Source organism: Dysidea avara, chromosome 6 (genome assembly GCF_963678975.1).
Source record: "Dysidea avara chromosome 6, odDysAvar1.4, whole genome shotgun sequence".
Classification (NCBI taxonomy): Eukaryota; Metazoa; Porifera; class Demospongiae; order Dictyoceratida; family Dysideidae; genus Dysidea; species Dysidea avara.
Genome location: NC_089277.1, coordinates 29,645,875 through 29,665,818, shown reverse-complemented (window position 1 = coordinate 29,665,818; position 19,944 = coordinate 29,645,875). Strand labels below are relative to the sequence as shown.

The 19,944-nt window shown below is 38.1% G+C and overlaps 1 protein-coding gene across 1 annotated transcript; it reads right to left on the bottom strand.

Moving 5' to 3' along the window:
- Window positions 1–1,739: 1,739 nt before the first annotated feature.
- On the bottom strand, window positions 1,740–19,944 carry LOC136257184 (eukaryotic translation initiation factor 2 subunit 3, Y-linked-like). Its single transcript, XM_066050254.1, has 14 exons — window positions 19,796–19,944; window positions 18,411–18,474; window positions 17,519–17,580; window positions 17,391–17,456; window positions 16,524–16,645; window positions 15,954–16,048; window positions 14,811–14,969; window positions 13,718–13,852; window positions 10,733–10,827; window positions 9,606–9,750; window positions 8,660–8,715; window positions 7,291–7,404; window positions 2,804–2,976; window positions 1,740–1,958 (listed from the first exon to the last, which is right to left on the bottom strand). Exons 1-14 carry the CDS (start codon window positions 19,901–19,903, stop codon window positions 1,889–1,891), a joined length of 1,464 nt encoding a protein of 487 aa, XP_065906326.1. The 5' UTR covers window positions 19,904–19,944; the 3' UTR covers window positions 1,740–1,888.

Below are 19,944 nucleotides of genomic sequence, written 5' to 3'. Positions count from 1 at the left end.
GCTACAACTGAGCGTGTGCTGGTTAAGAGGAGTTCTTATAAGTGCCACTTGTATGGCTGCTTGTGAACCACTAAATAAACACTGACTTCCATGACACTGGACAAACAAAATAATGCCAGTTATATAGTGGAGGAATAGTGCAATCATTTTCATTCCCAAGATGATTGATAAATTTGACATGTAGTAGTAACCTAGGTAACTAATGTAAGTTTAAATATAGAAACTGAGGTGTCTATATATCACTTCCAATTGAGTTTATCATTTTGCACGTTGGTGCAGTTGTCACCAATTGATCCAGTACTGCTTCCAGTTAGTTTACAATATTTCTCCTACACTGAACTTCTAGAGTGGAGTGTGACTTAGCACACTTGCATGTACATTACCATAAAAGGAGGAAATTTGACAGGAAAAATATTTGGTGAATTGGAACAACATGTCTATTTGATGAATTTCAATTTGATAGTTCCTCTTGCTTGTAGGAGCCTGCACTGTATATACGAGAATTTCAACGATGGCATCATGAATACCTGAGTGATAGCTCAAGGAATGGCTCTGAGTATTATAGCTATATTCAAGGCTTAGGTTACCATGAGTACACAGTAGCTATCTGGGATACATCAGTGAGGGTGGGAGAATGCCTTGCAGGTCCTTCTGGCCATATAAAAAATCAGAAGGTTTTAGAGAAATATCTCACTGTAGCTGTGGAGACCATGCTCAGTAGCTAGCTATCTTCCAATGTTTGTAGATCTTCATCAGAAAAAGCTGTGTAGCTTCATTAGTCTGCTCCATGTTTTGACCTCTTTCAGTGAAAATTCACCAACCACTAAATTTAATCTCGTCATAATTTCTGCTTATATGGTATATGTTTGTGCGTGTGTGTGTGTGTGTGGGGGGGGGGGGGGGGGGGGGGCTACGCAAAACAACTTATGTGGGTGTGTATGCGTGAGATGTGTGCATGGAGGGGGGCATAAGTATATCTGTGCTTTTTGTACAAAAACTGGGGCCACGTAAGGGTGAGGCATCATGTTGCAGGCTCTGATATTTGCTAAGTGAATCAACCCATGTCTTCGCTTAACATTAGTAAACCACAAGATGTAGGACATACGTTGCACCATTTGATTTAAGTATTATTGTCAATAGTCACAGTACAAAACCAGCCAACAATGGGGCTCACTGGGGCTTAATGAATATTAATTTTAGATAGTACATTACATAAACTTCACGGTTATGTACTTTGTTTTGTAAGAATCCCCGGGGTTCTTGGCAAAATAGTGAAAAATCACTGCATGTTTATCAACTGCCCATGGTGTACCTGTTCCAAGGTCAGTAGTAACAGTTATGCATGGAATATGGTTACTGCGGCTTTCCAAGTTCTTGCGATGCAAAGCATCATGTGCTAATATTGTGCCAGTCTTTAAATGTACATAACTACACCTGTAATGTTCTGTGGTTGTCGAGTTGTATGCGTAAGCATGTTTAAAGTCCTGTGAGTCAGTAACTGTCACTAAAAATCCGCTGTTGAACAACTGCACACACACATGCTTGTACAGCGCATGATGCTTTGCATTGTAAGAACTTGGAAAACTGCAATACTACTAACATCTACTAGCCAGTAAATCTGTTGATATTGCACACCATGTTAAGTAAACAATACCAGTCATACTTCTGCTAGTTATGTACAATATTTGTACACACCTACAGGTGTAGGTGAATCACTACCCCCCACCTTTATCACATAGTTGACATCTCTGTGTGAGTGATGACTAACTTAAGAACATTGTAAATATTTTCCACAGGTACAATACATTTTCATTTTTCTCACACTTATACAAAATATTTGCTAGCTACACGTTTCATACTGGGAATAATCCATATTTATCACCTAATATTATTCTGTTCCGCCAGAAGGGGGAGGTTTGTAGATTGATCCTTTTCTGATTTGTCCCCAGCCGATCAGTCTAGAAACAACCAGTAAGTATGTTTATACTGCTACTTAGAAATTCAGAAGAAATGTATGTATATTTATGATTTGTTTATGGGAAAACTTTCCTCTAGCACAAATATACATATTGCTATTACATAAAACAACATAACGTCATGAGATAAATTACAAGATCTACTAACATTTTATTGCCTATGGTCTTAACTAAGTTTAAAATAAATTGCATTATGAAAAGAAAAAAAGCAAACCTTTACATTACAATCCACTAAACATTGAGACCATACAATGCACTATTCACACTTTTGCATAACATTATAGTCATGCTGTACAGGTGCTATGTGCTACTTTGTAAAATATAGTTCTGTGTAGGACTAACTGCTATTTGATCTACATGGGATAAGTTAACTAGCAACTATGAAGTATTCTGTGTCATCCTAACTTGATATTATAGGATCATGTAACATTTGTGATTAACGTAAATATCTTTTTCCTACATAGCATACAAATCATCTTTACCATAACCAAGTGAATCTACTGAATGTCATTATTAATTTCCTAAATATCACAACCATACAACTATCTGGTAGTATCTAGCTACCTGTTTAAGGATTAGGGATTAGGATGACGGAAAGATACTATGTATGTACTTTAATGTGATTCTACAAATACTGTATGATCTAACACAGTACACACAACACATACACCATATGTACAGTACACATTGCACATGCTCTCATGCTGCACATGTACAGTACATACTTAGTGTACACACACGTGCACACACACACACACACACACACACGCGCGCGCACGCACGCATACACAAATGTACACACACACGCACATATATACACAACACACCTCCAATGTTTTTCCACTCTCCTACTCAAGGCAATTTTTTCTCCTACTTCGGTACACACTGGTTGGGTGAGCGCTATCTTGGCCAAATCAGCCTTCACTGCACTAACTCTGCCACCAGTGGATAGTGAACCAATGTTAACCATCAGTACTTCACTGCGAGACAACTTTTGAACCTAAAAGGAATCACACAGATGATTTAGACCTGAAAAGATTGCCAGAATCATGTACATTAAAGAGTGAAGTGGAGGCATATATAATTAGGGACCTTTAACCTTAACTGTTAAAGTGAGGAAACCTCCATCATGTACCGAACACTGTTGATGCGTACATGAGAATTACTGTACAATAAAATCATGCATTGGCATAGATAAGTAAGCGTAAACTGCTTTTCTTAACATCAGCAATAACAAAATCTTTGGCTCTAGTTCCATGCAAAAACCACAAATAATGTTTGCATTGTCGCACCACCAGGGTACACCGATATTCATATCCTCTACAAGTGAACAACAAAGTTATACTTCCTCAATACGCACAACTATGTATGTACATTATCATACGTATCATTCTAAGAAATAACATTTAACACATTCTGACTGCTCTGAACTAGTGAATTTTTATTACCCATACAAACACTGAATACACTTGAAGGGCAAAATTAAACCATGAGAAATATTTAGCATCATGGGTTAGGGAATCAAGGAATGTTTAACACAGCGTGAATATTGCTTTGACCTTAGTTAATGTTATGCTACTTCTAAAAACCAGGCACCCATGCAGTTAATACCATCCCATTCTGACTAAATAGGCAATTAATCAATCCTGTATATAATTTATTATGCTATTAATCCAGTTAGATAATTAGATTAGTAAATACTGTAATTTAACATATTTCATAATTCGTGAATTATTTTGTAATTCAGTAATTACATTGTCATAAGGAATTATATTTCTAACAAACCACTTTAAACTGCAAATCACACACAGAAGTATCTTCTCAACTGTATCTATCATGTTTTCTCACACGAATTGTTTTGAGAAAGCCTTGAGGCTGCCCTTCTTTTTCATTGGCGTAAGTACAGGTCTCGCCCCCTTTCTCTACGAAGGGATTCATTATTTCTGGTAGCCTACGAAGCCAGATAAGTTGTTTTCGGTTGCTGTACGCCTATATAGCCCATTGTGAAAGGAATTCATAACATCTTCAGGAACTCGTGTTACCTGTTTTTGAAGCTGGCACAAATAAACCACCTCACAGTGAAAGCTTATCTAGCGCGAAGGTTCATACTGATTCTGTGCAGCCTTCCTTTCGCATATGAAGGCTGCTTTTGACACAAAACTGTTTGCTTACATGGGTGAAATGACACATACACACCAGGTTTGTTGTAATTACCCAACGAAAGTAATCAGTACAATTACAATTACTATTTAAAGCCAATCTAATGTACAATTACAATTACTTCAAGTATGATTAATAATTACAACTACTTTTCAATTACTACTGTACATTGGGGTACAACAATAACTTACAAATCTCTAGGTATATTAACTGTTCAAGTTTTTGGGGGTAATAGTCTACATCTATTTGGTCTGGGAATATTGCCACTATGGCTGAATACATGCTCAATTGGTACAGATGTTGCTGGAACTCCCAAGCATATTCTTTGCTATTGTACTTAAAATGGAATATTTATTTGCTTTTATCTTTCACAAAATTTAAGGGATTTTCATCCTTTGTAAAATCTGTGTCAACTAGATACGTTTTAAAATCTTTCTTTACTAATGAACCTTCTAAACCACCCCTGTGTTTGAGGTATCAGTATCCATAAAGCCAAACAATTTTATTTTCTTAGATGGGGGCTCTGCTGATTCTACCTCTTTTCCGGCACTTGTTTCTTCTACTGTAGGTGTATGATGAGCATTGTCACAATCATTATACAGTCAATAGTCAAGTTATGGGGTAGTACTGTTATTTGTTATATAGCATACTTGCATTTAATTACATAATGATTATTGACTGAACAGCTAATTACAATTACAATTATGTTCAGTGAGCAATTACAATTATAATACTTGAAAAGTGCTAATGATTAGTAATTAATTACAACAAGCCTGACACACACACACGCGCGCATGCACACACACACACGCGCGCATGCACACACACACACGCGCGCATGCACACACACATGCATGCACGCACGCACACACACACGCATGCACACACGCACATTTTCCAACACAATTACAGTAATGGAGCGTGCGCCTTGTTAAAAAACTCTGTTTATAATAATAATTTGGCTTTAGTTTAGTCATGTTTCTCTGTATTAAATTTTTACCGCTATTCAATGTTGCATACCTTCAGAAGATCTATTAATAACACAGTTATGACATGTTTACTTTGTTTACCTTCACTAACCGTGATACACATATCCCATCAAGGTTACCATGACTACAAATAGTTTGTATTCTATTGTATATGACTCCCACCATTAGTGAATTATAGGGGACAGGGACAAAATGGCTATATAAAATTTTACTGCTGAGTAGGTCACGCAGATGGAATCATGAGGTATGATGTACACAATGTTAACAAGGGAAATTACTGACTGTTTCAATGAACTACAGTTAGTAAGACTAGCAAACTGCTGTTTTCTCCACTGTGCATGTATGACTATGGATAGATAATAAAGTTAGTGATGAACTCAATATCAATGCAGTACTTTACCGTAAGCATTCACCTCATTACATAGTTTACCTGATGTCCTCACTGAAGTCCCTGTAATCTAACACTCAATGATACTACAAAGATGTTAGATTATCAAGGTGGAATTACAGAACAAAACTCATTGTAACAAATGGTGTCAGATTATACAGGTATTACAAACAGAGGTGTCAAATTAAGAGGATTCATAACTATTAACATTGTATCCTGGAGAGGATGAACGTAACCAGATGAAGAGTTCCTGCTATTATAAACAAAAAAGATGAAGGAAACAAACTTGTAGGGAGTACCCAATAGCACTACCCGATTGGGTGAATATTTCCCAAACCGCTAACTAGAAACCTCACCATTAAACAAAAATGGCCTATCAGTCAGTGACTTTTCCTTTTTAATGTGGTGAACAATTATTTAACAGTAAGAACAGCCAGAGCTTGAAACGCATTGACCAGCAAGTGGTAAATGGTCACTAAGTCACTAAGCGGTTTGTACTTGAAGCTGAATGTGATTTTGAAGAAGTAGCAGTAGCTAAAAGTGGTAAGATTCAATAAAGACCAGGTACTTATAACCTTCAACCCCTTCTCCTCAGCTTTTAATTGAGACTGGTGTTTTCTCATATATAGTAAGGACAGTACAAGAAAAAGATATAGCAGACGCTATAAGCTACATACCAGGCCTTATAGTTCAAAGAAGAGAACCCATGTTCTAGGAATATCTATTATAAGAACCAGTGATGTTTAGTGAATAAGCTAAGTTAGCTTTTAACACTTCAAAGCAGTCACGTAAATGTGACTTGACAACAGTGAGGCATTCAGTTGATAACTTGACAAAGAACAAACTTGGTTTACTGTAGGAATAATATTATTAGTTTCACTTTGCGTGCACTTTTAGTAAAACCTTTAAAACTAAAGATTATCAATAGCAAACACATATATAGTTTCAGTACAATAAAAACATATCTCCTAACAACATGGTGCATCTTACAGCACTGTTTCGATGTAAAACAGACATCATTATAATTGCATTTCTATCTGTGGAGGAATGCAGTCTGTCCTGCTGCTAGCTCACAACTTTCAAATATGTGATACAGTATATGCCCTGTATATGCTGACACCACCGTCGGTTTTGTAACCTTCAGACTCTAACTACAGCCAGTGTGGCAATCAATTCAAGAATATGGTAATGTTTTTGTTTTTTTTGAAAGCTTGCACATGTAACAATGTATAGTATTTTGAGTTGAAGAGTTTGCAAATGTGCCAGATTACCATTTCAATACAGCTATTTCCCAAGTGATAGCATAACATCTTTTCACAAGAAAATTTATCATGTAGATATCCCTTTGTGATGTTTCCAAGCATATGTTACACGTACATAACATCTGAATCTTTCCAGAGATTCTAGCTCTCAAGAGCTTAACTATGGTAACATTTATTTTTGCATTTTCATATGCAGTTATAATTTTGAGTCACACAGTTTCAGCCATATGAATGGAGTAGACATACTGATATACGTATGTAGGAATTTAGGTCTGTGTTTTTCTATGTAAACTGCTGGTGTTAACAAGCGTCTCGTAAGTGTAGTGACAGAATTGACTACTACTTCTGTTTGAGAAATAAGTACAATAAAACCAGTGACCACCTCTAAGTTGCTATAATGACCACATCATGTACTATGTACGTAGGCTACAAAATATCAAAGGCATGCTCTGTAATAACATGAACAAAACAGGTCTTATCTGGCTTCACCACACACAACACATCAATGTGATTACCCTTGCTCCTCTCTTGTCTCCTTCAGTCCTTACTCCTAGTAGCCTTCTCAACAAGAAATAACTTATTTCTAATTCAACATAAATATCTGGTAATTTTCCAACTGCTCCTAAAACCTATTTGAAGAGGAAATGGTGTAACGTGTGGTTGTGTACATATACTTAAAGGATACATGTATATACGTATGCTATTGTCTCTATTAAATACACTATATAGATCATCTAATTGGCCCTTAATACTAAAGTATTTGAGTAACAGATGATGCCATGTCACTCAGGTTGAGACAGGCTACATATGGTACAGCAGATATGTATATATGTAGGTTCAACCAGAACCTGAAATTACGGTCAGACATCAGTCATTTCCGACCATTTCTGGCTATAATGTCTGAACACATTTAGAAAGTTCTTGTATAGTACTATTGCTGTAAGTGTGTGCGACCACATAACAGGATTTGTCAAATCATTTTCAAAACATAATTTCATGTACATTGCTTAGCAATAAGGGTATTAGCGTTCACCCTACTTTAGTTTCTTGTTGTGTAATATTTAGAACATTGATGAATGGTTTACTTTGTCCTTGGGCTCTGTATCTCCTAACCCGAGTACAATTTTGTCAATTTGGGACATTACTGAATACTCAATACCTAAGCCTGTTTGAATAGACTAATATTGAGTATCATCTCTTAACATATATACCTGTACAAATAAAACCATATCACTTGTAGCTGTTTCACTCCTAACACATATTTCATATATGTAGCCTCCTACTGGTGCACGCGCTCAACTACTATACTTGTTACATAACAATAGTACAATGTGAAATTTTAGAAGTGAAAATTATGTATTGCACAAACAGGAGAGACATTCATACGTGCATTCACGGTGAAACTTATGTAGCACAGAAGTTTGATACAGGTAGTGTTGTACACTCGTTGCTTGCATATTATATACATTTCCTTCTCGTGTGATACAGTCATACTGTACCAGCTCCTTATAAGCATATTTGTGGACATTAGAGTGAGTGTAACATTATAGAGTCATTGATAGGACCAACCACTTTTCATTGTACTACATATTTACAGAGCAAGAAATGGCAATTTAACATGTACAAATACGCTGCACATTTATCCTTTACGTACACAGTATATCCTTGCATATTAAGATATGGTAAACATGCTCAGTGGATTATTGGTAGTTGTACGGAGCTATAGAAGTATACAAGCACTGTATATACATGTATTCCTGATCTTTGCTAGCCAATGAAGAGGTCATACAGTCTAGTATAAACAACCCTTGATGTCCCACACAAACACCCTGTACCCAAACCACATTGCACAATTTTACATTCTTATGGTGTGTGACCACTTACTTGTCCAACTAATCTATCAGCCCTGCACAATGTAGGGTCTATCTTGGTACCAACTCCTATAGAAATGGCAGCAAATTACAATGTATACACACTGGGTGCATTGTTATTGCAGAATACACAGACTGGAGAACAGACCCACAACAGTGACCAGAGACAGACTCTGAACAATAACACCTTCACTAACACTGACTGATTGTTAATCATAGACTAATTTTAAGTGTGCTAAGTGTGCAGAGCACACTTTGTCATCGCATTTGGAGGAGACGTTTGCCATGTCTAGGCTAGTATATGTATCTCAGTTCGTTTACAAGTCCATTTTCCAGTCTGTTCCATGTTTTTGTCATGTCCATTTCTGAGATATATAGAGTGAAGCTCCAATAAACTGAGACCATCCTAAAAAAATGTCCTTATTAGTGAGGTGCCCCGGTTTTAGTGGTATAAATGAGCACAAACTACTACAAAAGGGACCATGGACAAGAGTCCTAATTATCAAAGTGTCCTTTGAGGGGTTCCTCTTTATTTTACGTACAGCAGTTGGCAAAAAGGCACATCTTGGGACAAAGTGACATCGAACGGTGAAGAAATCAAGCCCGTAGCCTTATCCATTATCAAGTTATACTTGACTGGAGGCATCAGTTTGTCAGTATAAAATTCTGTTAAATAGAAAAACTGTTTTAATTCCATAGAAACATTTTGGAAGGTAGTCCAAAGACATTTTTGGGCTTGGCTGAACCTAACCATTGATGCTGCCAAGCTGTCATGAAGGGAAACTGAGACTGGTTTTATGGAGATTTTTGGCTGGACCCAGTTCTTAATATACAGTACCACTGTACTGTATGAGCAACCACTATCATCTGACCATGTGACATACATATCACACGTGCTTAGTTAAAACACATACAACACTTAAGGATCACATCACTATGGTAACAGTTCAACAGCCTACCTATTAGTCCTCCAGGTACGGCATACTGGAGGTCATTTTGTTCAGCAAATAATGATATTACTCTGGAAAGGATTGGCTGACAGAGGATTTTTCCATCAGCATTTTTTGATACAATCCCTGGCCGGACCTCAATGTCCTGCCCAATCTATAAGAACACAAACCAATACAATACAATTACATACACACTAACATTAGGACTTTATTTATTGTACTTAGACCATGCACTTTATAAATTCTGGGTACAAGCATCATATTATCCAAATGCTATTAAATATCTCCTGAAAACAGCACACTAGTACTATGGCTGCAAATGAACTGCTGTTTCATTGATACCCATGCCCCATTCTTGCATTTTGCTACTTTAGCACTCATTTAGTCCTGGTTTCTGTTAATATTTAATCCATATGCCGACCCACCAGGTACCTTGTCCCCGCCTGGTCTCCACTACATGGTCAGGGACAGGGCTGCTGCCAATAGCCACACCATCAACAAGTGGTATGTTACCAGACCCAGCACAAGGAGTTTGGCACACACACACAGACACACACTACACAAACACACACGCATCTATTAGACACACTTGGGAGGTAAATTAGACATTGCCTTGCAAAAATAGCTGTTTCTGATTAAGGAAGATATCTTCCTTTTCAATCACGTTATGATAACACAAATAACAGCTTTAAAGATCAGTTACCAATTAATACTATTAGCTAACTATTTGCTAAGACATGAATAACTCCAGTAGTGGGCAGCACTTTGTCATGCGTACTCCCAGCACATGACCACTTGCAGCATTATCATGAAGACCTACAAAGGTTGTTACACTAGCTATGCTCCATTGAACACTGCAATGCAATACAATTAGTTTAGCAGCCAAAACATCCCCAGTGTTTGTATGTACACAATATATTCTTTTGCATAACATGAAAGTGGATTGTTACAGAAAACAAAAAACTGAAAGTGTTCAAGTAACATACACATGGTACAGCTGCCTGTCAATAAAAACAAATACTAATTAATTTGCTAAAATTAAATTTTAGGTGCCACTTCATTTGCCATTACAGCTTCATTTTTGAATAAATAGAAAACTAAACAAACGGTTTCTAAGTCTCACGTGGTACACTCACTTGTAATATTCCATGTAATATACTGCCTCCAGCTACTCCACCTTTGAGGTCGTCAACTTCACACCCCGGCTTGTTGACGTCAAATGATCTGATCACTGTGGAGGAAGGGGGGTATGCTTATGTCTGAAAACTGTACATTACAAACTACTGGAGTTTGCTCTTAGCCACATGTAAATAAACTATTTTGTTATTACGTATACATACAAATTTTCAAGGGGCATAATTTTCACAGATTTCGCAGTTGCTTGGTTGTCTGCAAAGTATTCATCCTTGAAAATTAACGACTATCAAGGTTAGCTCTAATAGGTAGCCTCAACAATCCTCAAAAATAAAACTGCAAAAATTCTGAAATTTGTCAACCCACAAAAATTATGTACCTTGAAAATTAGTACGTACAACATAGTGATCATGTCAAGTAGGTCATCGTGTAAGTCCCAAACATAGCTAAGGTGTACTTCATGACCCCATTAATAAGACCACCTTATTATAGTGACCTCTAAACTAGGGAGGGGGGGAGGACAAGACTATGTGAACTAAGAAAGAAGCGCTAACAAAAATATTTTTATCATACTACCTGTTGAAAGTAACAGATTGTACAAAACTATCATATTGAAAGACGTGACTGCCACACATCATCATTACAGTAAGTCTAATTATTCCATAACGGCAGCAATTTTTATAATTTTGAATCACACCACTGCAAACAACAAACTAAGTAGAATTGAAATATGTATTGATCCCAGTCGAGCCCCCCTTCCTCTACTTTTTGTTCAATACCATATAAGTTAATAGCCCATGTGTCAGAAATCAGACTACAAGAAGAGTTATTTCCAACTACTAGAGCTGAGAAGCGTTCAGATCACGCGTAACATTTTCAGTATTTACACAATATCATCATACGTGCACATGGGCTTGTCCTACCCCAAACGTAGCCTGAGAATGTTTTGAAATTGAATAGTCTAAACAAGTAAAAATTTACAACCTGAGTAGGGATCATAGAAATGAAAAAAGGGAAGCTGTGTCTGAATCATCCCTATGGCTGTCAATTACTGAAAGCAAAAGTTGCCATTCCACTTTGTTTTCTGCTGCCTGTTACACACTGCTGCCTGTTACACACTGCTGCCTGTTACACACTGCTGCCTGTTACACACTGCTGCCTGTTACACACTGCTGCCTGTTACACACTGCTGCCTGTTACACACTGCTGCCTGTTACACACTGCTGCCTGTTACACACTGCTGCCTGTTACACACTGCTGCATGTTACACACTGCTGCCTGTTACACACTGCTGCCTGTTACACACTGCTGCCTGTTACACACTGCTGCCTGTTACACACTGCTGCCTGTTACACACTGCTGCCTGTTACACACTGTTGCCTGTTACACACTGCTGCCTGTTACACACTGCTGCCTGTTACACACTGCTGCCTGTTACACACTGCTGCCTGTTACACACTGCTGCATGTTACACACTGCTGCCTGTTACACACTGCTGCCTGTTACACACTGCTGCCTGTTACACACTGCTGCCTGTTACACACTGCTGCCTGTTACACACTGCTGCCTGTTACACACTGCTGCCTGTTACACACTGCTGCCTGTTACACACTGCTGCCTGTTACACACTGCTGCCTGTTACACACTGCTGCCTGTTACACACTGCTGCCTGTTACACACTGCTGCATGTTACACACTGCTGCCTGTTACACACTGCTGCCTGTTACACACTGCTGCCTGTTACACACTGCTGCCTGTTACACACTGCTGCCTGTTACACACTGCTGCCTGTTACACACTGCTGCCTGTTACACACTGCTGCCTGTTACACACTGCTGCCTGTTACACACTGCTGCCTGTTACACACTGCTGCCTGTTACACACTGCTGCCTGTTACACACTGCTGCCTGTTACACACTGCTGCCTGTTACACACTGCTGCCTGTTACACACTGCTGCCTGTTACACACTGCTGCCTGTTACACACTGCTGCCTGTTACACACTGCTGCCTGTTACACACTGCTGCCTGTTACACACTGCTGCCTGTTACACACTGCTGCCTGTTACACACTGCTGCCTGTTACACACTGCTGCCTGTTACACACTGCTGCCTGTTACACACTGCTGCCTGTTACACACTGCTGCATGTTACACACTGCTGCATGTTACACACTGCTGCCTGTTACACACTGCTGCCTGTTACACACTGCTGCCTGTTACACACTGCTGCCTGTTACACACTGTTGCCTGTTACACACTGCTGCCTGTTACACACTGCTGCCTGTTACACACTGCTGCCTGTTACACACTGCTGCCTGTTACACACTGCTGCCTGTTACACACTGCTGCCTGTTACACACTGCTGCCTGTTACACACTGCTACCTGTTACACACTGCTACCTGTTACACACTGCTACCAACAGTACAAGAAACGCCTCTGCAATCAATCTGGAATTTTTGGATGGTTTCTTTTTAGTAACCAAAGTAAGCCGTAACATCCTACCCACCTACAGGGTAATGTCAAAGTGAAGAAATTAAGCCTGTAGCATTTGAGTTCTAGTAGTTAGACAAAATCTATACACAACAATATTGGATCATAAAATTTGGTAGCAGTTCTGATAAGTAATTAGTTACTCTGTTTGTGATGTCGAACAACTACACATGCATTCATAGTGTATTACATACTAACTTTATTTGCACGCACATGCATTGTTCTTGCTATAAAAGAGCTTAAAATGTAAACTACCGTAATTTGCTTTTTATTTCATTGTAAAATAATTTTCATATGCCAGTACTTGTTCAAAAATTTCTTACACGAAATTTTTTTTTTTGCATAAGATCAAACTACTCTAATAGAGCAGTCATTCGCATAAATCAAACAAAATATTCTTACATGAAAATTTTTATCACGAAAATAAAGCAAATTACTGTATATTATACAGTTAAACACATTTCATTAACCAGTGAAGAAAACAACAAATATTTACCGATTAATCTTGGTGGTGACAAAAAGTCTCTTTTAGGAATCGGAACTTTCTTGGTGATGTATTCACAAACAACTTCAATGTTGTATTTCAACTGAGCTGAAATAGGTATGATTGGAGCTCCTTCAGCCACCGTACCTGAGAAGAGACAGTACATCAGTAATGTACATGCTAGGTACAAGGTGAAAGTTGCACAGTAAGTGCCACCCACCAGCTGTTGACACTGACTGTCACCAACAGTATCAAGTGCACTATTGTATGAAGGTAAATTTTTGGAGAGTTCAAGGTGAGCTAGAGCTGGATGATGCAAACTCTGAAACTTACTAGTGAGATACTGGCAGTGGTACGTGGCTCAGTGGATACGAACTCTGGCTAGAAGTCCTGGGCCAGGAATACACTTTTAGCAAATGTTTTGTCTTTCCGCAGGTGTCAATAGCACCAGATGTCACTGCAACTTTCACCTTGCACTTAACATGTGTGCGTACGTGCGCGCGTGCGAGCTTGTGACTGTGTATGCATGTGCACATGTGTGTAGTGTGATTGTTTTTCTTTTTACTACACATATCCTTCCATCATCTTCTTGGCCCACATTCAATGTGACACCTCACCATCTTTGTACTCTACATACAGTATACTATACCTCTCTCTGATAGTGTGTGATGAATTGTGTTCCTCCCATCAATACCTAGGTTAATTAACTGTCAACCTACCCACTATGAAAAGGAAACATCTTCAGCAACTCGGTGTGATGAGTATGGAAAATGTTATTACAAATTCTTACACAGAATCAGAATTAAGAGCAGTAAAGTATGAGGTGGTTTAGGAGTACAGAAATACACAAATGCAAGGTACCAGCAAAAAATTGTCAACCCATCCAGAACTAACCTAGCAACATCATGTATGGAGAATTGTGTGACCTAATTGAGTGGACAGACAAAAGCGTGTGTGCGTGTATTGTGTTGTATGCAAGTATATGTGCATGCGTGCGTGTGTGTGTGTGTGTGTGTGTGTGTGTGTGTGTGTGTGTGTGTGTGTGCATGTTGTGTATGTGACACGTGTAAACAAACAACACAGCCATTTTTGTCTACGTATTTACCTTGAACAAATCTGACAATGTCCTGATACTGTTCTTGTGCCTGGCTCTCTTTAATGATGTCAATCTTGTTCTGTAGGATAATAATGTGTCGTAGCCGCATGATTTCTATGGCTGCCAAGTGCTCTGATGTCTGTGGCTGTGGACATGACTCATTTCCCGCTAAACAACAAAACAACAAACAATTGTAATAAAACTTTTACGAACTACAACATAGGCCAAATACTGCACAAGTGCTTTTAAATGTGCAACTGTATAATGCGCTTTCTTGCGCCTGCTACACACAGGAAGATACTGTAACATTCACCTTGTACAAGGCCATGGGATACTACCTTAACACCTGTTCTAAGGTCAAGTTTGGCATCTACACCAGAGACAACTGTTGATGGGTGATGAATGAAGCCTGGCCTTTATGTTTCAAAGAAAGCATCAAGGTGCTGATTGCATACATACATATAACTTGACAACCACAACAATACTAGTAAACTATAAGAATACTAGTAAGGAGAACACTCTAATAAAACACACACTTACAGTAGGACTGGGACGAAGCTTCAAATGTTTCGTAGGTTTGAAGGTTAAGTAAACTTCGAATTATAAAAGTATCCTTCAAAGCTTCCTAATGCACTCATAGTCTACAAAAGAATTACAAATAAACGTCATTATATTTTATTGCAGCTGCTTATTCCTTTTGCGTGATCAATGTTCATCTCTTCGTGATCAATCTTTGTGTCACGCCCACTTTTAAATCATTGCAGTTCAGCTTGCTACCATAGTTGCAGCCTTAAACACACCTTATAAAGTGATAGATAATGCATGGAAAACGTACTTTTAGCCATTACTTGGTACCATGCATGATTGCAGTATAGTGGACACGCCCATTTGAAATCAATTGATTGTGTCATTCAGTACTGCTGCTATCCACTTTCCAAATGCTTACAAACTTATTAATAGGTTTAGAAAGAAAACTTCAGAAGGATGTGCATAAATACAAGAAAATCTGTAACTTGAAAGCTAACACAGAAGCTTTGAATGTTCAAACATTTCATTAGGAAAGTAACTTTCAATATTCGTTCCAGCCCTAACTTATAGCAGTACACTTCCTGTTATCACATGAAACACTCTAATAGAACACACACCACTTACCTATTAGTAATAGTGCAGCGTCCATCACTGCTGCTCCGTTCAACATGGTTGCCATGAGGATATCGTGACCAGGACAGTCAACAAAAGATACATGTCTACAAAATAAGTTACACACACACACACACACACACACATCTATAAAAGTACAAAATTAGTCCACAACCTTTATTGGCATAACAGGAGTTCTATTGTACAGTATAACACTTGTGTAAATTAATTAGACTACAGTTGCTGAGTACTATAGAGGAACCTCTTATAACAAACTCCCCAAATTAAGGACACAATAGCTCCATAATAAGGAGAAAAATTTTGGTCCTAACAGATCTGGCTAATACTCCATTTTTTTACCTCTGAAAGGAGAAAACCTCTATATTACAGCAAAAGGTGGCCAAAAATTCAGGGTCCCAAAATGTCTGTAATAGAGAGGTTTCACTGTACATATGTACACCACAGAAACCACATACACATGCAAGTCTCCCCTAACCAACCAGCATGTAAAGTAACACAGTGCATTATTAAAGCCAAGACCTATAAACACTGTGTCCAACAAGTCAGCCTATACAATCTCACCTCTGTATAGTGAAGTTGCCATTACAACCTTGTCTAGCACAGGGGAACACATCAGGTTTGTTGCTAGCACAAGATCTGTAGCAGCCTGGTCTGGGGCATTTGTCATTGCTACACTTGTAGATCTGAAACAATAGTTAAAATATCAAGTCTATAAACAGGAACGTGTTGTCGTATTTAAGTTTATGTGTAAGTATTATGGTGTCTGTATGCAGTGTAGGGTCTCAAACTTTCCTTTACTCTTCCTTTCCTTGGGAAGGTAACTACGAAACACGCTTTTCAATATTTTAAATTCAAAAATAGCATATATGTACAGGTTTAATCACTAAATTAATGTTACTTAATGTACTGTTGCTATATACTTATCTCACAAGGAAGAAACACACATACAGTTTTAAGCTTTGGTGACGAAAACTTTGAATATAGGAAATATAGATGCATGTAGATATTTTAACTGCATTCACCCAAGCAGCAAAATCTTACATCTTGATTTACTTACAAAAATAACCTAGGACTGGACAGTAACACAGACTGAAGCCCTATACAGGGTACCTTAATTCTTGATAGTAACTACCTCATTTAACAGTCCATTAGTCACAGAATACCAGTAGTGTAGTGGTGAGACTACAATAGATCACTGGTTGAAATTCATGGGCTGTAAGCAGCAGCTAGCAGGTGCACATTACAAAATTCACAGGGACCAATAAAAATATAATATTACACTATCTAATTAGCTGAATACTAGCTATATAAAACTTTCCATGGTGATACAAACAATACATCACCATGCATATGATACATACGGTAAGTACAGCACTGGATGTGCTCTTTACAGGTTGTGCAAAATCTCATGTGTATAATCTTTCTCACCTTTGCATTAGCATAGCCAAGCTTGATGGTAATATTTCTCTCTAGTTCGTTCTTAAATCTGATGGTCTAATGTCACAAAAAGAAAGATATTACTATAATGATAATACACACATACATTATACACTTACTTGTACACCAGATATTGCCTTGACGACGGTGGATTTGCCATGAGCCACATGACCAATTGTACCTGAAACAATGCAAGGTGTGCATTATATGGAAACAGCATAGCAATGCAAGAGTATGTGCAAACTAGAGCTGGGAGATAGCGCACTTTTCAATGTAAGACACTATTCATGATAGACAAAAGCACAATAGTGAAAATCCACCTAATTACCTTCAAAGAGATATGCAAGTAGGGATGATACTTACGATATGCTTTCACTAAGAGACTAAACAGACTTTAAGGCTAATTTTTGCTCCCGAATGTCAATTTAAAAAGCATTTCGCAGTAATATCCATATTTTTACATGTCAGTTACTATCCGATAGTCAAATTATAAGCAATACCGATAGCAATGCTATCCCAATGTTCCGGTATTTCATACTATCCCCCAGTTCTAATACAAACATTGTAACATTTTCTGGAATACCATGCAAATTTTAGGAAATTATGCCAACACTGACTATACAGTATATGTATAGCTTCAACGCACCAAAAGCTAATTTCCATTCTACCGTAGTAACGCAGTGGAAAGGGCCTATATAAGGAGGTATCTTGCTTGACTTATGCCATGTCAATGCATCAACGTACAAATGTATAATATATGTACGTGTGTATGAATATGTGTAGGTGCTGTGGTTGGCAAACTGAAATGGTTACCTATTCAACATAGTTGATATTACAAAGCAAAGATTTGTCAAATTGAAAAATGATCATAACATGTATTAGGACCATTGTATAACATGAAATAGTTACAAAAACATACACACAGAGACATACACACATGTATGCATGCATACACCACACTGTGACACTACATTTACGTGTGCGCGCACACACACATACACACAGACTAACCGATATTAATGGTGGCTTGTCTGCTAATCACTTCAGGAGTTATAGCAGTTAATGTATCCCTATCCTATAACATCACAGAATCTATATAATAACTTACATCACTCATGTACAATACCTAATATAGCATCACCGAGCATCACATATGCTAGAAACATGAGATACTTGCTAACCAACAATATACATCACACATGATATAATCAGTATATAATCTATTTCTTGAGGCAGAATTTCATCATTCTGATGATATGGCTGAGGGGTCCAACACAGTTGTTATAATTCTACATATTTAGACTATAAGATTGTAACTACTTCCAACTCATCATAAAATTATGTAGGAGCTAGACCTTGCATTTGCGTTGCAAGAAAAACATCAGCAGGAGTTATGAAGGTGAATATTAGGGATGAATTTCTTGCATAATTGATGCATATTTCTGCTGAATTTCTCAAGGCGCTAAATATTCTGACTATTAACTAATTACGCTGTGTTAAGCTTATTATTTGTGCCATAGCTAGACACTGCACACTAATGGAGTTATATACCAACAAAACCTGTCTAAGTGGTCACTTGTTTTAAAAAATTCCACCTCTCTACAAAGGCCAATGTAAAGTTTCCTAAGTAAAGGATCTTTACACTAATCTACCTGTCTGCCACCTTCTTATTAAGACCATTAAAAATTTGGCCCAAAGGTGACAAACCCTAAACAGGTTGAACCACTGTACAAACAACAGTACTGTATGTATGTATTGTACAACTGTTATAGTGTTACCAATAACAAATGGAATAGAAATAAAAGGCACAAAACAATTTATAATAAAATAAAACATTAAACCAACAACGTGACATACCGAAGCATGTGAGTGTACATACAGACACAAGACACAGTAGTCTTGAGCAACCACACTACCTTTTTTGTTCCTGACCCAGTGACAAATGAAAAAGTGGTATAGCTGTATGAAAGCAGACAGGGCCTTTCGGACCATACCCTGCTTTGACTTGCACCTACACTAAGGATATGCAGTGCCCAAAGCCTCAGGTAGATCAGTACTATTCATGACTGGTGAAATTGTGCATTAGTAATCAAATATAAAGCAATGCATAAGTTCAGTAGAACTCTTAAAGTGCTCAAACAGATGTCTTCACGATACCATTGTAGCTTTTTCACCCATGTTTAGCACCACGCGATCACCACGTGTCACACCCCGACATCAATTAAACTAGCGAAAATCACACCATTTGGGCTGACAAACAAATGCCACATTTTGTTATACAATCCCCCGAGAGGTTTTAGTTCTCGCGGTGGTGAAACAACCGTGTTTGCAGAAATGACGCAATTAAACAATAGGAAATCATCGCCTGGTTCACATCTCTACAACACACAACTTACCAGTTTGGACAGATCTTGTTTAGATAAGTGTGGTTGGCCCTGTACACCGCTGGATGCAGCTAGCTGGGCTTGGGGGTCGTTAGGTGACATTGGTGTACCTTCGGCCATTTTAATCTAGATAAAGAGTCAGCGAAAGTGATTGTGGGCTT

Bases quoted from the DNA above. Each gene is read 5' to 3' on its own strand.
- LOC136257184 (XM_066050254.1), bottom strand. From the start codon at position 19,903: ATGGCCGAAGGTACACCAATGTCACCTAACGACCCCCAAGCCCAGCTA. The intron at 17,457-17,518 runs GTAAGTGTATAA...TTGTGACATTAG, and splicing joins AGGCAATATCTGGTGTACAA to ACCATCAGATTTAAGAACGA. The intron at 1,959-2,803 runs GTGTGTTGTGTA...GGTTGTTTCTAG, and splicing joins AGAGTGGAAAAACATTGGAG to ACTGATCGGCTGGGGACAAA.